The sequence below is a fragment of the Chiloscyllium plagiosum genome, chromosome 29, assembly GCF_004010195.1.
Source record: "Chiloscyllium plagiosum isolate BGI_BamShark_2017 chromosome 29, ASM401019v2, whole genome shotgun sequence".
Classification (NCBI taxonomy): domain Eukaryota; kingdom Metazoa; phylum Chordata; class Chondrichthyes; order Orectolobiformes; family Hemiscylliidae; genus Chiloscyllium; species Chiloscyllium plagiosum.
The window spans coordinates 40878255-40895509 of NC_057738.1; the positions used below are offsets into that span (position 1 = coordinate 40878255).

Below are 17255 nucleotides of genomic sequence, written 5' to 3' on the forward strand. Positions count from 1 at the left end.
CCCGGGGACTTATCAATCTTCAGACCTAACAGTCTCTCCAACACCAAATCCTGGCAAATATAAATTCCCTTCAGTTCAGGTCCTTCAGCCACTGTTACCTCAGGGAGATTGCTTGTGTCTTCCCCAGTGAACACAGATCTGAAGTACCCATTTAATTCCTCTGCCATTTCTTTGTTCTTAGTAATATTGTTTCTGTCTTCAAGGGCCCAATTTTTGTCCTAACCATTTTTTTGCCTTGCACATACCTAAAAAAGCTTTTACTATCCTCCTTAATATTCTTGGCCAGTTTACCTTCGTACCTCATTTTTCCTCTGCGTATTTCCTTCTTAGTAATCCTCTGTTGCTCTTCAAAAGTTTCCCAGTCCTCAGCTTTCCCACTCTGTACTCTTAAAGTTGCTCTCTCTTAAACTTAACCATCCCTGCTCTGGAAGTGCTGCAACTCTGTCTCTGCATTGTCTGACTCTCCGGAATTCTAACATCCTCTTTTATTTGTACTCTAATGTCCAGCTTGTTGATCTTCATATTACAGCTCTCCAGTACAGTTCTTCCAATCATCTGAGTCTTGACATTCTCAATAACTGCTGAGTTATACTGTCTTATCAGATCTTGACATATGCTTTCCCATTAGACCACACATGTATTGACCCTTAGGTTCTATTATGTAGTGGTGTTGCGATTGTGTTACCCCTTCGCAAGTTCCAGGTCACTAAAACAATGAAGAGATGTACAAGCAACCTCCAAAATGTTCCATTCTGCCCCCAAGCCGTTCCACCATCCTAAAAAACCTGTAGGTGGTGATTTTAAAAACCTGCAGTTCCATTTACTTGCCTTTTGCTCCATATCCTTTGACACTGTTTGATCTAACGGAAAATATTTGGATCTTCGTCATGTAATTTTCACCCCCCCCCCCCACGGCTCCTGAAGAGCGAATGTTCCAATTTTCCTTAGCTCTACACGTGGAAGCGCTTCATGGTTTCACCTCCAGTGCTGATTTAACATTGTGCCTCCTTTGTTCTGCATGTGTAAACTAAAAAGGATATCAAACCAGTTTGATGCAACTGCTCAACACCATTTCATTTTGTTCTGGTGAGTCTCTTCTGTACCCTCCCCAAGACTCATGTGTTTATTTTGTTCTTATGATTTTATTGTCTAAAGCCAAGTGTTCCAGGTCAGGCTTGATCAATGCTTTTGTACAACTGAAACATAACCTCCATAATTTCATTTCTCAATCCTTTAGAGGCCAGCGTTTTATTTATCTTCTTAATAAGTTTTTGGGTCTGTCTGCTAGCTTGTAGAGATCTCTGCACATTGATACCTGAATCCACTTGCTCCTTGAAATCTGGCTTTCACCATTAAGTACATATTTTGAATTGTCTTTCTTGTGACATCACACTTTCTCTGCTTTCCAGTTTTGCTGAAACATTTGGTCTTTGTACTCCTTTGACACCCCGTTCCCTCCTTTACAACTTGCCGTGTCTCCCAAGTGAGTGTCATTGGCAAATCTTTCACCCAAGTGATTGTGTGTTAATCCACAGGCATTTTCTTCAGACCCTGACCACTTTTGTGTTTAATCCTTGAAACCCTGAAGACCATTACTGCTCAGGATGTAATGAATTATTATGGCCCAGAAGTAGGCCATTTAGTCCATCCTGTCCAAGTGAGCAGTTCACCTTGGGCTATTCCTCTGCTTTCTTCCCATAACCCCACAGGTTTCTCCTGTTCAATCCTGATACATGCTTAACAGAAGAGTTGAAAGTTTGTAGGACAGAGGGAGACCTTTATACTTAGCATCATTATGCTGCCACCCTGTTAGAGTGGATTTAATTTGCTAGCTCTATTGTCTTCCAAAGACTATATAATCTTTTTCTGCGACAGATATTTTCCCAGTGTTCAGAAATATAGAAATGTAGGAAGTGGGGCAGGAGTAGGTCATTTGGCCCTTCCAGCCTGACCTTCATTTTCCTTTTAAAACATGCAGTGGTTTCTGTCTCAGTTGTTCAGAGCCTAGACTTTCCCTGCTCCATAAACACTGAAGCCATGTGCCCTGATCTCTGCCATCACACTGCCAGACCAGTTTTCATTTTGTTGCTCCTCGTCACTGACTTTTGAACTTTGGCAAAATGGTCATTCCTATTCTTTCAGTCAGATTTCTTCAATCATTTTGAAATCGCCATTAAATATGCTCAGCAACTTGGAGTGCTGAACTGGTTATTTTATCCTGCCCGAAGAGCTGGTGGCATGGACAGTGGAGGATCTCGCTGGGTATATTGAAGAGCTGTCAAAGTTCAGCTGTTATTACAGCCCAGCAGCATGGTGGTAGTGGTGATTACTAATGTTAAATTAATTGTATTGCTAAGATAACCAGGGGAACGGTTTTGATTGTTTGATTGAAAACCTTGAGCACATATTAAGAACAGAACTACCTGTGATCATACTGTTCTGAAAACAGCTGGTCTCATCCAAGCTGGAAGTTAAGCAGGATCAAAACCTGCAACTGAGAATACCAGGTGCATTATGTCCAAAAAGAGACAAAAGCTAAAAAGTGGTTTGAGTCCCACCCGAAGGCCAAAGAAGGTGTGTTCCTAATCTGGCCAAACAGGTTTTCTGTCAATCTGCAAACACTTCCATCACCTTCCAGTGGTGGTAAGAGCGGGAGACATTCTTGATCAGCCACCAATGAATAACTTTGGGCCTGTCTCATCTACCACCTGTAGCTCCAGGCTGCAATATGCAGGTAAAGATACATGCTGCCACAGCATCTGATTTCATAGGTGAAATGTAACAAACTACCGTCTTCTTCAATATAACAAGAGAGTTGGTTAGCTCCGTTAGGTGAGATGGCTGGTGTGTAGTTCAGAGAAATGACTCCTGTTCCAACTGAGATGGACTTGGGTCTGTCTACAAAAGAAATCTTCTTTGATGGGAAGAAATGCCCTTGGTTCCTTGTGGTCTACAGCACACTAAATTTCAGTAAAAATTCCAGACATTACAGAGATTACTGGCACACTGACTTAAAAGTAGAAGGGGGATGCATGCAACGCTGCATCCTGGGAATAAACCTACTGACAAAAATCAATTGATGTCTCGTTTTGTATTTTGGGCTTGAGATCAACATTAATTCTCCATGAAATTTCAATGAGAAGTTGCTCATTTCTCCATGCCTTACACTTTTCTGAGGATTTACTTGTAGGAACATTCCCCCTTTAACGTTGTCTAAATTATCACTGATTCTTGCTTTTGGTGTATGTCTCTCTAATCTACTTCCTTCAGGAAGTTCTAATGTCAGAGCCAGCCTTGTTATCTTCTCTTGTTCTCCAACTATCTTTCGTCGTCTGTCATTATGAGAACCTTTTCGCTGTTCCTTTATCCCAGTCCATCCACCTCCTAAAACAAAATCGACAGCTTTCTAGACTTTGTCCATATTGCTCAAGGTCTGTGTTTTAGTCCTCTACTGCAAGATATTTGAATAACATAGATACTTGTTCAAATATAACAAGCTGTGCTGAGTGACTAACTGTAAAGGTATAGCATTCTCTTAAAGTCATAGAGATATACAGCATGAAAATAGACCCTTCAGTCTAACTTGTCCATAACAATCAGATGTCCTAACCTAACCTAGTCACATTTGCCAGCACTTGGTCCATATCCCTCTAAACCCTTCCTATTCATATATCCATCCAGATACCTTCTAAATGTTGTAATTGTGCCAGCCTCCTCCATTTCCTATGGCAGCTCATTCCATTCACACACTACCCTTAGGACCCTTTCAAATCTTTCCCCTCGCACCTTAAACCTATGCCCTCTAGTTCTGGACTCCCCAAGCCCAAAGAAAATACCTTGGCTAACCACCCTATCCTTGTGCGTGATGATTTTATAAACCTCTAAGGTCACCCCTCAGCCTCCGACACTCCAGGGAAAACAGCCATAGCCTCTCCCTGTAGCTCCAATACTCCAACCCTGGCAACATTCTTGTAAATCATTTTTGAATCCTTTCAAGTTTCATCATATCCTTCCGATAGGAGGCAGACCAGAATTGCACACAGTATTCCAAAAGTGGCCTAACTAATGTCCTGTACAGCCACAACATGACCTCTTGCACTAATTTTGGCGAGTACTAGTAAAAAATTCAGAAATGTATTTGGAGGTTGTACATTTTTTTTCTCTCCAAGAAAAGAATTTTTGGTATACAGGATAATTCTCCTCTCTGTTTCATTTTAAATCCCACAATAATGAGCTGAATTAAATCTGGTTGTGGAGGACTTTGAAGGTTATAAGGATAAGTGCGCACACATGTCATTATGTAAAGACTTAACATTAATGAGATATTGATAAATCCACTCCGAACTATCTGAATTACACTGAAGTTCAACATCTGTTTTCGCTTCACTGAAGTTAGTCAGAAACCAATCAATATAATTTTATTGAAGTAACGGTGCACAGGAAGGTGTGTGTCTTTTTAAATAGTTTGATCAAAGGTTTCCTATTATTACATTTACAAAAGCTGAATGTTGCTAATTACTGTGCCAGTGCATGCAATTTGCATTGGCTTTCTGGTTCATTATTGCTGAAAGATTCTGGCTTTGTAGATATAATGATTTTCAGAAGCCGTGGTTAATTTCTATTCTCTAGCCTGGGTCTTGTTCTAACAAGATTATCTGGAATGAAACTGGCTAACAGCACAAAGAGCTGACTGTGAAGTCTTCACAAACTCTTTCCCTGCCTGTGAGGGGCATCTTACGTTTGGCGGAAACATTTTTTAAGTAATCTGGTCAATATTCCTCCTGGTCTCTTCTCTCCTCTTGCTTCTGACTCTGACTAAAGTACGGTTAGAGTACATGTCAGCAACTGAACCTTTGCTGCACTTTATATTTATCCTGGAATTTGGACACAAAGCCTGGGTGGGTAAGAGTCACAAGAACATTGAATAAGCTTGAATGGCCACATCCTCCTCTTCTGTAGCCACATCATGTTTGTTAATCAATGACTATTCAAACCATTTTTCACAGAAATTATTTTCAGTCTTCGAAAGCAAGAGAAATTCTTCAGTTGAAGCCTTGCAGTTGTTAAGGGATCTACAGTAACTCTGAAACAATATGAAGTCTTTTTTTTCTGCAGCTAAGTACTGTCCAATAACAGTTTTGTTTTCTGTTTCACTTGAGACCTGGACAGCACTGGCTGGTCCAGTGTTTATTGTCCACCTTGAATTGCCCTTGAGAAGATGGTGGTGAAATGTCTTTTTGAAAAGCGCAGCAGGTCAGGCAGCATCGGGCTCATGCCCGAAACGTCGATCCTCCTGCTCCTTGGATGCTGCCTGACCTGCTGCGCTTTTCCAGCAACACATTTTCAGATCTGATCTCCAGCATCTGCAGTCCTCACTTTCTCCTAAATGTCTTTTTGAACCCCTGTACGTGATGTTTTTGATGTGGCCTGATACTATGGAGAGTTCTGAGTTCAGTTCGAAGACTTGAAAATGTAGTGTGGATTTGATATGTGTTCTTTGGGTTTTTAAAGAAATGCACCCAGTATAAAGTTGGAGAACATCCTAGAACTTTAAATCACTGATATAGATTTATGCTGGAATGTATTGGACAATTCTGAACCCCTTAGACAACATCTTCCAGACCCACAACCACTCCTGTCTCGAAGGACAGCGTCAGCTGTTATATGGAACACCACCCCGTGCAAGTTCCCCTCCAAGCCTCTCACCATTCTGAGTTGGAAATATATCTCTGTCCCTTCACTGTTGTTGCAATTCCCTCTCATACCAGAACTCTTGGTCTATCTACAGCACAGGACTGCAGTGGTTCAAGAAGGCACCTCATCATCACCACCTCAAGGGTAGCGAGAGATTGGCAATAACTATTGACCCAGCCAGTAATCTTTTTTCAGTGGAAATTGTTGGGATGCTCAACCTGAGAAGCTGGGAGTTGATTCCATCTTTAATCTTACCAAGGAGTTGCAGAGGGATTGGATGTTGAAACCTTTTCAGGGTTGCAATAACAAGCAGGGAAGTGGGTAGGTATACAGCATGGCTGCTGTTTAAAAGGGCCAGTATAGATTCGATTTGCTGAGTGGCCTAATTCTGATGCTGCAAGTTTCCATGATTTCAGTAACTGGCATCGAGAACTATCGGAAAGTTTGCAACTCGGTGTGTTGTGCACAGTTCTGGAAGGTGCCATGGTTGCAAAATGACTGAAAGGATGACCTGGTAACATTTGAGCAAACTTAGGTTTCCTAAAACAGACGGGAGTGGCTCCCACCAGGAAGCTAAATTTATTATATAAGTGGCTCAGTGGTTAACACTGGTGCCTCACAGGGACCCAGGTTCAATTCCAGCCCCTTTATGGATGGAGTTTCGACATTCTCCCTGAATGTGTGTGTGTGTGTGTCCCGCAGTCCAAAGATATGCAGGTTAGGTGGATTGGCCATGCTAAATTGCACATAATGTGCAGGCTGGTTAGATTAGCCATGGGAAATGCAACGTTGCAGGGATAGGGTAGTGGGTTGGGGTGCTTTTTGAATTGTTGTGGATTTCGAGGGCCGAATGGCCTGCTTCCACACTGTAGGGATTCTTTGAATAAAAAAATCCCACAAAATCTGTGTTCTCGATCTGGGGTCCTGATGTATGAGGTGGTATGCCAGGAAGACTGATGAGGAATGAGTAATACTACGTGTAGAGAGACTTCAATAATTTATCCTGCCTGCTCTTTGTGTTTTTTTCCCAGCATGCCATGATGTTGCCAGTGTTAACCCACCATATCCGATACCATCAGTGTCTGATGCACTTGGATAAGCTGATAGGCTATATGTTTAAAGAACGCTGCCTCCTCCAGGTAAGCATTGCTTGTCTTTTCCTGTATTCACTGGTCAAGCCTGAGACTGTTTGTAGTCTTGGTGGGGGGGGGGGTTGAGGTGGAGGCTAGATCTCCTTTGATCCTGTCTGGTTTGGAAGTGGGAGTTGGGCTTGGTGAGGTGACAGGTTACCTTTTGCTATCGGATCCAAAATGCCCACTTAAAATATCAATGCCAAATGCAACACTCCTTTTTTATTGCCCTCTGACCCACTGCAGCCAAATGCCAGAAACAGGCAGGTATACACACTCAGGTCTACTGTGAGTCCCTAAGCATGCACAGTTTCTGCCCCCTTTTGGTTTCAGGCCACTGCACTTTTAGCCACGTAAATGGAATGTCAACTGTCTGTTTTTAGAACTTTTTTTCAGTACCCCTGATTTAATCAGCATTGCCGTTCAAAATCAGTTCTCTCCAGCCTACTGGCACCAACGATGTGATAGCATTATCTCAGACATTCTCCCAAGTTCTGATTTTCAAAAATGAGGGTAAAAGGAGACATTTAATATCTCCCAACTTATAAGCTCTTGAACCAGCACATAAAGTGTTAACTTTTCTAGTCATGGAGTGTGAAAACTTTATAGAAGTTGGTGGAAATGTTGGAAAGGTTGTGCACAGCAAGTTAATCCACAACCCAGCTCGTTCAGTTGCTAGTTAATGGGGCATCTTAATCCCAAGATTGTCATTTCAAGCCCCATGTTGGGCAATAGATTTCTCCCTTCCAAACAAAAGAGTTATTCAAAATAGATTTTTATTGAATTTTTAAACCAACTTATTTTAAGATTACAAAGTGGAATTGTGAAGTTGAGATCCCTCTTTGTCAGTGCCAGTTGCGAGATCGATCCAGAATCATTCCTGGATTGTATTGATTTCTATCTACACTGTTTATTTTTAAATGTTATCCCACTGCATTTGTTTCCTCCTGGCGGCACCTTATTTGCTTTTCTTTTGGTCTTTGAAGCAATTCGAGAACCAATTCCATGAACCATTTTGAACGTTGCTGACTGTGCTGCCGTCACCTGTGGGAACTGCTGTGTTCCGGCCTGAGTGCATGGGTCGACATTTTAAATCCTATTGCTGATTGTGAGATCTTGCTCTGTAGAGCATGTCATGGTATGCTTCGCAACAAGTGTGTTTTTCTTTGTAAAATCCGCAAAGAGTAAACGGATAGGGAAAAGACGGAGGAAGTGAACAATTTGTGAACTGCTCCTTCAGAGTTCGAGCACAGACACTTAAGTGCCAAATGACTCCTGTGCTGTAATATTTTCAGGAGGGAGTTGACTATAGCTTTTAGGGTTAAAGGAATCAATGGGTATGGGGAGAAAGCAGGAACAGGGTACTGAGTTTGGATGATCAACTGTATTTGGATGACAGAATAGGCTTGAAGGGTGATTTTCAGGAGGGAGTTGGCTATAGCTTTTAGGGTTAAAGGAATCAATGGGTATGGGGAGAAAGCAGGAACAGGGTACTGAGTTGGATGATCAACTGTATTTGGATGACAGAATAGGCTTGAAGGGTGGAATGGCCTGCTCCTCTTAAATATTTCTCTAAGTTCTCTGCGAATCAAATACAGCAACTTTTGTTTCTTTAAAGTCTGCTAGAGGAAACTACATGGTTTCTGACTATTTGGAAGTTTTCCAATTACTGGAAAAAGTAGGGAGTTGACCTTTTGTTGTAACTCAGTGGAGAATCAACATATCTATTGAAAAGCTGCAGGGATTTTAGCTTGCTGCTTCTCTTTTATTCATTGCCTGACCCTTGCTTCCTCAGTGGATAGACTGAGGACGCTCAGAAACCTTGTTTTAGTGTGACTATAAAGCCATGTGTTTTCTGTCTTACTGGTGTGGATCATTAATGTTTAAAAGAAATCTGGTGATATAGCATCCTTACCAATTACTCCAAAAGGTTTGACCTTTAAGTCAGAAGCTGGCATAAAGGATTTGTTTTCTGCGCTGAAATTTGGTGGGACAGTTAAGATATCTGTACTAATGTAGTGTTGTCTGTTTTATTCCTTGAGTATTTTTGTTGTAATAGTGCTGCTGAAAGTGGAGATTGCAAGTAAAATGAAACGTCAGTTCCTGGTGCCCTTGCATCAGGATTTCAGTTTTAAGATGACATTGATGTAGAACAAATTGGATTTTGATTATGATTAAATGTGTCCTGCCTTTTATACTTTAAAGTCTCTGAGCAATTTGGGTGCATTCTGTTGGCTATGGTTCACTTATCCACGTGAGCACTTTTTTTCCAGAAAGAGTTGCCTCTTTGAAATCATTCCTGAAAAGTGGAGATGGTGTAATGATAACATTACTGGATTAGCAATCCAAAACCTCCTGTTAATGTTCTGGGGACATGGGTTCACAATGAAAGTTGAATTCAATAAAAATAGCGAATAAAAATTTAACTTAATGATGATCACTGTCGATTGTCGGAAAAACCCATCTGGTTCACTGATCTTTTACTGAAATTTGTCGGTACCCAGTGTAACCTGCACACAACTCCAGACTTAGAGCAGCGTAATTGAAAGTTAGCTGCCTTCTGGACAGTTAGGAATAGGCAGCAATATCCACATCCTGCGAATGAATTAGGGGAAAAAAAGGCAGCGAAAATAGAGTCTTTGAATTTTCTTTTCTGAAATAGGTGGACAGACAAGTGTGTGACATTTCAGCTAGGGGTTGGTGAGAGTAATCAAATCAGTCATGATCATATTGAAAGCTGGAGCAGGCTCAAGGGACTAATGGGTCTACTCCTAGTTCCAATAAATTATTGGTAAGTATGTATTAAATCTCTATTGTGTGATGTATATAAATGGTTAACTCTCTTTGACCATGCTGATCTCTGATTTGCTCTTAGCTTGCAATGACCCACCCAAGCCACCACCTGAATTTCGGAATGAACCCAGATCACGCACGCAACTCTTTGTCAAACTGTGGCATCCGACAGCCTAAGTATGGAGATAGGAAGGTTCATCACATGTATATGAGGAAGAAAGGTAAATGAGAAATGGGAGTGTAACAGCAGCTGAGTATTTAAAGTGTTGGAGAGCTTTCTGAGACATCGTATGCACAATGATGGACAGATAAAGACCCTCTGGACCATTCAACTTGTCCCACATAAAATTTCTGTCCATCTGACACTGTGTGCTCTCCTGGGAGAAGTGAAAAAGAAGCAGATTAAAACACAGCCTGATTTGGGGGAACAAATTATGGGTAATTTCTGGCTGACATGGGCAGGATGAATTAAACTAGTCCAGGAGGACACTACACATGACATTGTATGATGTGATGTCTATTTTACAGTCAGTAACAGGTCCAGTTTGTACTTGAAAGACTTGAGCACGATCATGTGGGATTTAATCAGTCATTTTGTTTGTACACTTGGCTGACTAGACTTCTTGGAAATGACCAGGAGCTACAGGCTCTTCAGCCTGCCATTCAAAACGTATTGATGCATCCTGGAGCTTTCCCACTCTCCCATCTGACCACACAGAAACATGTCCACGATTACAAGCTTGTGAAATAGTCATACAGCACGGAAACAGACCCTTCAGTCCAACTCGTCCCTGCCAACCAACTTCCCCAAACTAAACTAGTCCCATTTGCCTACATTTGACTCCTATACCTGTAAACGTTTCCTATTCACGTACTTATCCAAATGTCCTTTAAATGTTGTAACTGCACCTGCATCTATTATTTCCTCTGGCAGTTCATTCCATACATGAACCACCCTTTGTGTGAAACCGTTGCCCCTCAGGTCCCTTTGAAATCTTTCTCCTCTCACTTTAAAAGTATGCCCCATGGTTTCGAACTTTTTCACGCTGGAGAAAAGACCTTTACTCTTCACCTTATCTGTCTGTACCCCTTATGATTTTCTAAACTACTATAAGGTTCAATCTCCTGTGCTCAATTGAAAAAAGCCCCCACCTTTCCTTGTAACTCAAACCCTGCAACCCCGACAACATCCTAGTAAAGAATTTACTGCTCCATGGAAAAATGGACAAAATTACCGAGTTGTCAGTAAAGATTCTCTTTCAAAAGTGCTTCTAAGATGTAGGCCATGGCTGATTTGATAATCCTCAACAACATTTTCCTGCCTTTTTCTCATAACTCTTGATTCCCTTCCTGATTCAAAATCTATCTCAGCCTTGAATATACTTAATGACCCAGCCTTAACAACACTGTGCAGCAAAGAATTCCTTAGACTCACTACCCTCTTCGTTTCTGTCTTAAGTGGGCAACCCCTTACTCTAAGATTATGCTCTCTGGCCCTAGACTCTCCCATAAGGGGAAACAACTTCTCCACATCTGCCCTATCAAGCCCCCTAAGAATGTCATAAGTTTTAATCAAGTCACCTGTAATTTTTCTATATTCCAAGGGGTGCAGACCCTATCTACTTAACCTCTCCTCATAAGACAGTGCCTCCTTTCCACAATAGGTTTGACTTGCTGAGTTCTAGTAATCTGTCAGAATGGACCAAACAGAATCAGGAAGAGGTCATTCAGCCCTCATGTCAGCTCTATCAATCAGAGCGAACATGGCTAATTTTCTGTCATAACTCCTCTTTGCCACCTGCACCCCCAGCCCGAGATTCCCTGACAAACTGAAAAATCTGTCGATCTGATCTTTAGCTATATTGAATGATGGAGTCTCCACAACCCACTGGGGTAGAGAATTCCAAAGATTCACAACCGTTTGAGTAAAGAAATGTTTCCTCAGTCTGAAATAATGAACCTTGACCTGCCCCTACTCCGGGTTGCATAATTCTCAGACGTTAGTCTGTTAAATTCTTTGGAAGTTGGTCAGGACATGCCAGAGCATTAATTTGTGATTGTAGAATTAATGTTGCATTTTGATTTCATTTGTGTTGCATGGTGATATTGCATTACAGTTGCATGTCGATTTTCAGCTACAGAATCAGACATTTCAAGCCACAGTGTGTTGTACTACTTTGAGCAGTATAGTAGGAAATCTGCAGGCCTGGTTTGCAATGTTCTGTAGTTATTGCATTTTTTATCCAGTATTTTCATGGCTTGTCTTTGTTGGTAAACCACTTGACATTTCCCATTGCTGTTTCTCTTTAACAGGTATAAATACTTTAATCAACATTATGTCACGCCTTGGTCAAGATGACCCAGCACCATCAAGGTATGTGTTGATCTTTTTTAAAAGGCACATTGTTTACTTTTCCTTCAGCCCCGGGTTCAGTATTGATCAGAGAGGTGTGTGTTATATTGAGGCCTTTCAAACAGTACGACTTCAGTGAGCCACCGGTGGCTAAAAGGTTTTGTAAATGCTATCCCTCATGAACAAGGAACTAACAGAAGTGATGCAAGAGCAAAATGTTTCAGATGAGAGTGGTATAAGTGCGCAATGTACGGAGAGCTGACACTGGATCAGTCTGAAAATATTTAGAAATGTAACAGATTTGACCTTTCCTCATCACTCGTAACTGGTTTGTATCAAGTAACATATAAGACCATAAGATATTAGAGCAGAATTAGGCCATTTCATGGGGGTGATGAAAGTGATTGAGGGGAGAGCAGTGGATATTGTCTACATGGATGTTAGTAAGGCTTTCCACAAGGTCCCTCATGGTAGGCTTATCAGAAGATTTAGATGCATGGGATCCATGGTGACCTGGTCACGTGGATTCAGAATTGGCTTGCCTATAGAAGTCAGAGGGTAATGGTGAAAGGGTGTTGTTCTGGCTGGAGGTTAGTAACTAATGGTCTTCCACAGGGATCCATATTGGCACCTCTGCTATTAGTGATATATACAGAATAACCTCGGTTATCCGAGCGAGACGCGTGGGGACTATTTTGTTTGGATAACTGATTACTTGGATAACTGATCTGATCATCAACAAAGGAAGCCATACTGAGCGTTATTATGTAAAAAAGCATGTTTACAGAGTTTTTATTTCATTCAATCGATAAAATGCGTATGAACACTGGATATTGCTTCAAACTTTGTTATGTTTTACAAATAAAATCACTTTTTGTGTAAATAAAATTAATTGAGGTAGAGGTCGGTTATTATTTTTTTGTAGAAGATATCCAATCGCTGTTGTTTGAGGTGCTTGTGTTCCTTTGCTCCAATCACAGCTTTGTGTACAAATGAGGCATCTATTAAATGTATATTGTTGGCATCAGTTTTATCAATCTTGGACAAGTATATCTTTAGACACAACATCATGCCTCACCGCAGGTATAAGAGTCAAAATAATTATACCTAACATGAAGTAATTTTAAATTTTAAATACTTACTTTCTTAAAATTAGTTACAACTTAGTAAATATGGATATTTTTGGCAATTTTGCTTGGTCATAATTTCCTGCAATTAAAACATTGGAAATACCAAAACCAACCTTTTCATCACCTTCACGCATCCTGATTTCATTTCATTCGCCAGCTTTCATGTTGCAACAGATTATTCAAACCACATCCCTGCCCCATTCCATAAACATTCGACCATTTAAAATCCCATGTGCTGTTGTAGTCAACTCATCATCCTCCTTGCTGATTCATTCTGATTTCCCAATCACTATCGTTGCACCAGTGTCAGTATCACCTCTTTTTGTTGTAATGTTTTTACAGGACCTTGAGATCTTATTCAGATAATCTGAAATTCGGATAATTGGTGTTCGGATAACCGAGGTTGTTCTGTATAAATAACTTGGCTAAAAATGGAGATGGGTGGGTTACTATGTTTGCAGATGATATAAAGTTCAGTGGAGTTGTGGATAGTGTAGAAGGTTGTCAAGGGATACAGCAGGATATAGATGAGTTGAAGGTATGGGCGGAGAAACGGCTGATGGCGTTTAATCTGGGTAAGTGTGAGGTGCTGCACTTTGGGAGATCAAATGTTAAGGGAAAGTATACAGTTAATGGCAAGACTCTGAATAGTATTGATGTACAGAGGGATCTTGGGATTCAAGTTCATAGTTGCCTGAAAGTGGCCATTCAAGTAGATCGGGTGATAAAGCAGGTGTATGACATGCTTGCCTTTATTGATCGGGAAATTGAGTACAAGGGTCAGGGTGTCATGTTGCAACTTTATAAGACTTTGGTTAGATCACCCTTATGAGTACTGCATTCGATTCTGGTCGCGGCTTTACAGAAAGGATGTGGAGACTTTGGAGAGGGTGCAGAAGCGGTTTCCCAGAATGCTGCATGGATCCAAGGGTATGAGCTATAAGGAGAGGCTAAAATAAACTCAGGTTGATTTCTCTGGAACAGTGGAGGCTGAGGGGAGACTTGGTAGAAGTCTATAAAGTTATGAGAAGCATAGATAGGATGATGGTCAGAATCTTTTTCCCAGAGTTGAAATGTTTAAAACCATGGGGCATATACATTTAAGGTAAGAGGGGGGAAGCTCAAAGGAGATGTAATGGGCAAGTTTTTTTTTTACACTAAATGATAGGAGTCTGGAATATGCTGCCACAAATGGTGGTGGAGGCAGATACGATAGGAGGCATTTAAGAAGCTTTTAGATAAGCTCATGAATATGTTATGAATGAAGGGATATGGACCAAGGGCAAGCAGAAAGGACTAATTCAATTTGGCGTAATGTTCTGCGCAGCATCATCAGCTGAAGGGCCAGTTTCTGTGCAGTGCTGTTCTGTGTTCAATTCGGCCCATCAAGTTTGCTCCAACATTCAATGACATCATGGCTAAATACAATCTTCAACTTCACTTTCCTATCTTTTCCTGTAACCTTTGATTCTCTTACTAACTAAGGATATGTCTATTGAATATACTTTTTGATCTAGCTTTGATAGCCCCCTGCAGTAAAATAATTCCACAGATCCACAGAGAAGAAATTCTTAAACCTGTGGTGCTTTATTCTGTTACGGACCAGGCTAGACCCCCTCAAAACATTTCAAGAAAGTAGCCCAGATCATAACTTTGCTAATTGTTTTAAGCAGGTGTGGAGTGGATATTCCAGGAGAGATGCAGCTGGTCAAACCACTTCTAGTTTGAAGCAAAACAGAATTTGTTTTTTACAAGATTACTGAATAAAACGCACACAAAAGAGAGCAGAATACTGAATAACTTAACCTATCTGAAAACCCAACAGATTATCCCAATTTAATGGTGCTATTTCAGATAATTGGAACAATCCCCATAAACACCCCTTGACACAAAAGATAAAATCAAACACAAGATTTTACAGGAGAGAGAGCGACGGCAGCATGGAATGCCCTCTTCCATGTAGCTGTTTCTTGGACCAGGAGCCTCAAACTGCCTGACTGCTGTCAGTGAATAGCCAGACTGCCAAAACCAAATCAAACGAGAGAGAAAAGCTCAGCTGGGAGAACTGGCCACTCCCCTTTCATTGTGCAGGTGTTTTCTTTTAAAACACTTGAAGGCCTTTTGCATGAGGCAGCATCTGTTAACTATAATCAAATAGGTCCTAAAACTCTTCAAACCCAAATTTTTCAGAACCTGTGTCTTTTACGACCTCTCTGGGGGGGAATGAAGCCAAAGGCAGCGTAACCTTGTTAAAGGAGCAGCATCGTCACAATTCTGCGATTTATACTTTTCTAATCAACCCGACGTTATTGCACACCTCCACAGCAGGTACAACTTCATCTTGGATTTCCTGATCGACAACCAGGGATAATATTATATGTGCCACAAGACCCTTAGTCTGAGATAACACCCTCTCGTCCTCAACTCTTCCACAAGGGAAACAACCTTTCTGTAACTAAAACAAAAGCAGAGAATGGCGGAGAAACTCGGCAGGTCTGGCAGCATGTGTGGGGCAAGAAACAGAGTCAACATTTCGAGTCCATTAGGACTTCTTCCGAACTGTTCTAATGAAGAGTCACCACATGTTAACTCTGCTTTCTCTCTACAAATGCTACCAGCCCTGCTGAGTTTCTCCAGTAATTTCTGCTTTTGTTTCGGATTTACAGCATCTGCAGCTCTTTATTTTCTCTTTCCACACCTGCCCCTGTTAAGTTCCCTAAAAATCTTATGTTCTGATAAGCCCTTCTCTCATTCTTCTAAATTCTAATGAGTACAAGCTCAACCTGCTCCATCTGTCCTCTTAAGAAAATCCCTCTAAACCTGGAAACAATCAAGTGGACCTTCTCCAGACTACTTCTGATGCCAGTGTGTAGTTCCTTAAGTAAGTTGCTTAAATCAGTCACTGGTGGCTCAGTGAGAAGCCCACTCATCTGAGCCAGAGCTAAGTGGGTCAAGACTGGGATTTGGGTAAATTGCCGACTCTGACTGTGGCAGTGAGGAAGTTCTGTGTTGCCTATTGTGCCCCCAGTCAGAGGAGTTAAACGAAGGCTTGTGGATGTAAAAAATTCCCTAAACACTATTTTGAAGAAAAATATGTTCTTAAACCAACATCACAAAAACAGATTGGTTATTAACTCATTGGTGTATTTTGTTAGATTAGATTAGATTCCCTATAGTGTGGAAACAGGCCCTTCAGCCCAACAAGTCCACACTGACCCTCCAAAGAGTAACCCACCCAGACCCATTTGCCTCTGACTAATGTACCTAACACTGGGCAATTTAGCATGGCCAATTCACCTGACCTGCACATCTTTATACTGTGGGAGGAAACCAGAGCACCCAGAGGAAACCCACACAGACACGGGGAGAATGTGCAAACTCCACACAGACAGTAGCCTGGTGTCTTGTGGGAGCTTGCTTTGTATAGTTTGGCTGCCATGATTCCTATATTACAACAGTGACTATTCTTGTAAAGCACCTCATTGGCTTTATAGTACTTTGGGATGCACTGAGATCACAGGAGGCATTGGAGATAGGCAAGTCTTTTAAATTATTTTTTCCTGTTCCTGCAAAGACATTTCTCAGTGACTGGAGAATATTTGACATTGGTTTAAGTCAGCTTTCCTCCTTCTATTATCATGTACAGCTCAATTTGTATGTATTTGAAGAGGACTGCTGAAAAAAATCTGTGAAATAGATTGTGATACTTATCTTAGGAAAGTAACACTGGCATTAGAGATTGGTTAGTTCAGTCAGTTGGGCGATGGATTTGTGATGCAGAGTGAAACCAATATCATGGGTTCACGTCCCACACCAGCTGGGGTTACCATGAAGGATTGTCTCTCTCAACCTCTCCCATTACCTGAGGTATATTGGTCCTCAGGTTAAACTACCATCAGTTGTCTCTCTTTAATAAGAGAGCCACCCTATGGTCCTTTGGGACTGTGATGGTTTTTCTTGTTACGTTTTATGCTGGAGGGAATCTGAACAAGATTCATTAGTTTGATTCCAGGTGGAGAGGGACTATCTTATAAGGAGGAGTTTAGTATGTTGAATCTGTACTCATTAGAATTTCAAACAATGAAAGGTGACCTTGTTGAGATCCACGAGATTCTCAGGGGACTCGACGGAGGAGATGCGAGGTTGCTTCCCCTT

The 17255-nt window shown here is 41.2% G+C and overlaps 1 protein-coding gene across 1 annotated transcript in view; it reads left to right on the forward strand.

Annotated features, from left to right (window-relative positions):
* The window catches only part of drosha (drosha ribonuclease III), a 182247-nt gene that overhangs the window by 65856 nt on the left and 99136 nt on the right, over positions 1-17255 (forward strand). The window contains exons 17-19 of the mRNA XM_043719624.1: positions 6726-6833; positions 9700-9838; positions 11931-11991. Coding sequence (XP_043575559.1) covers positions 6726-6833; positions 9700-9838; positions 11931-11991 — 308 coding nt within the window. The remainder of the gene's footprint in view (positions 1-6725; positions 6834-9699; positions 9839-11930; positions 11992-17255) is intronic.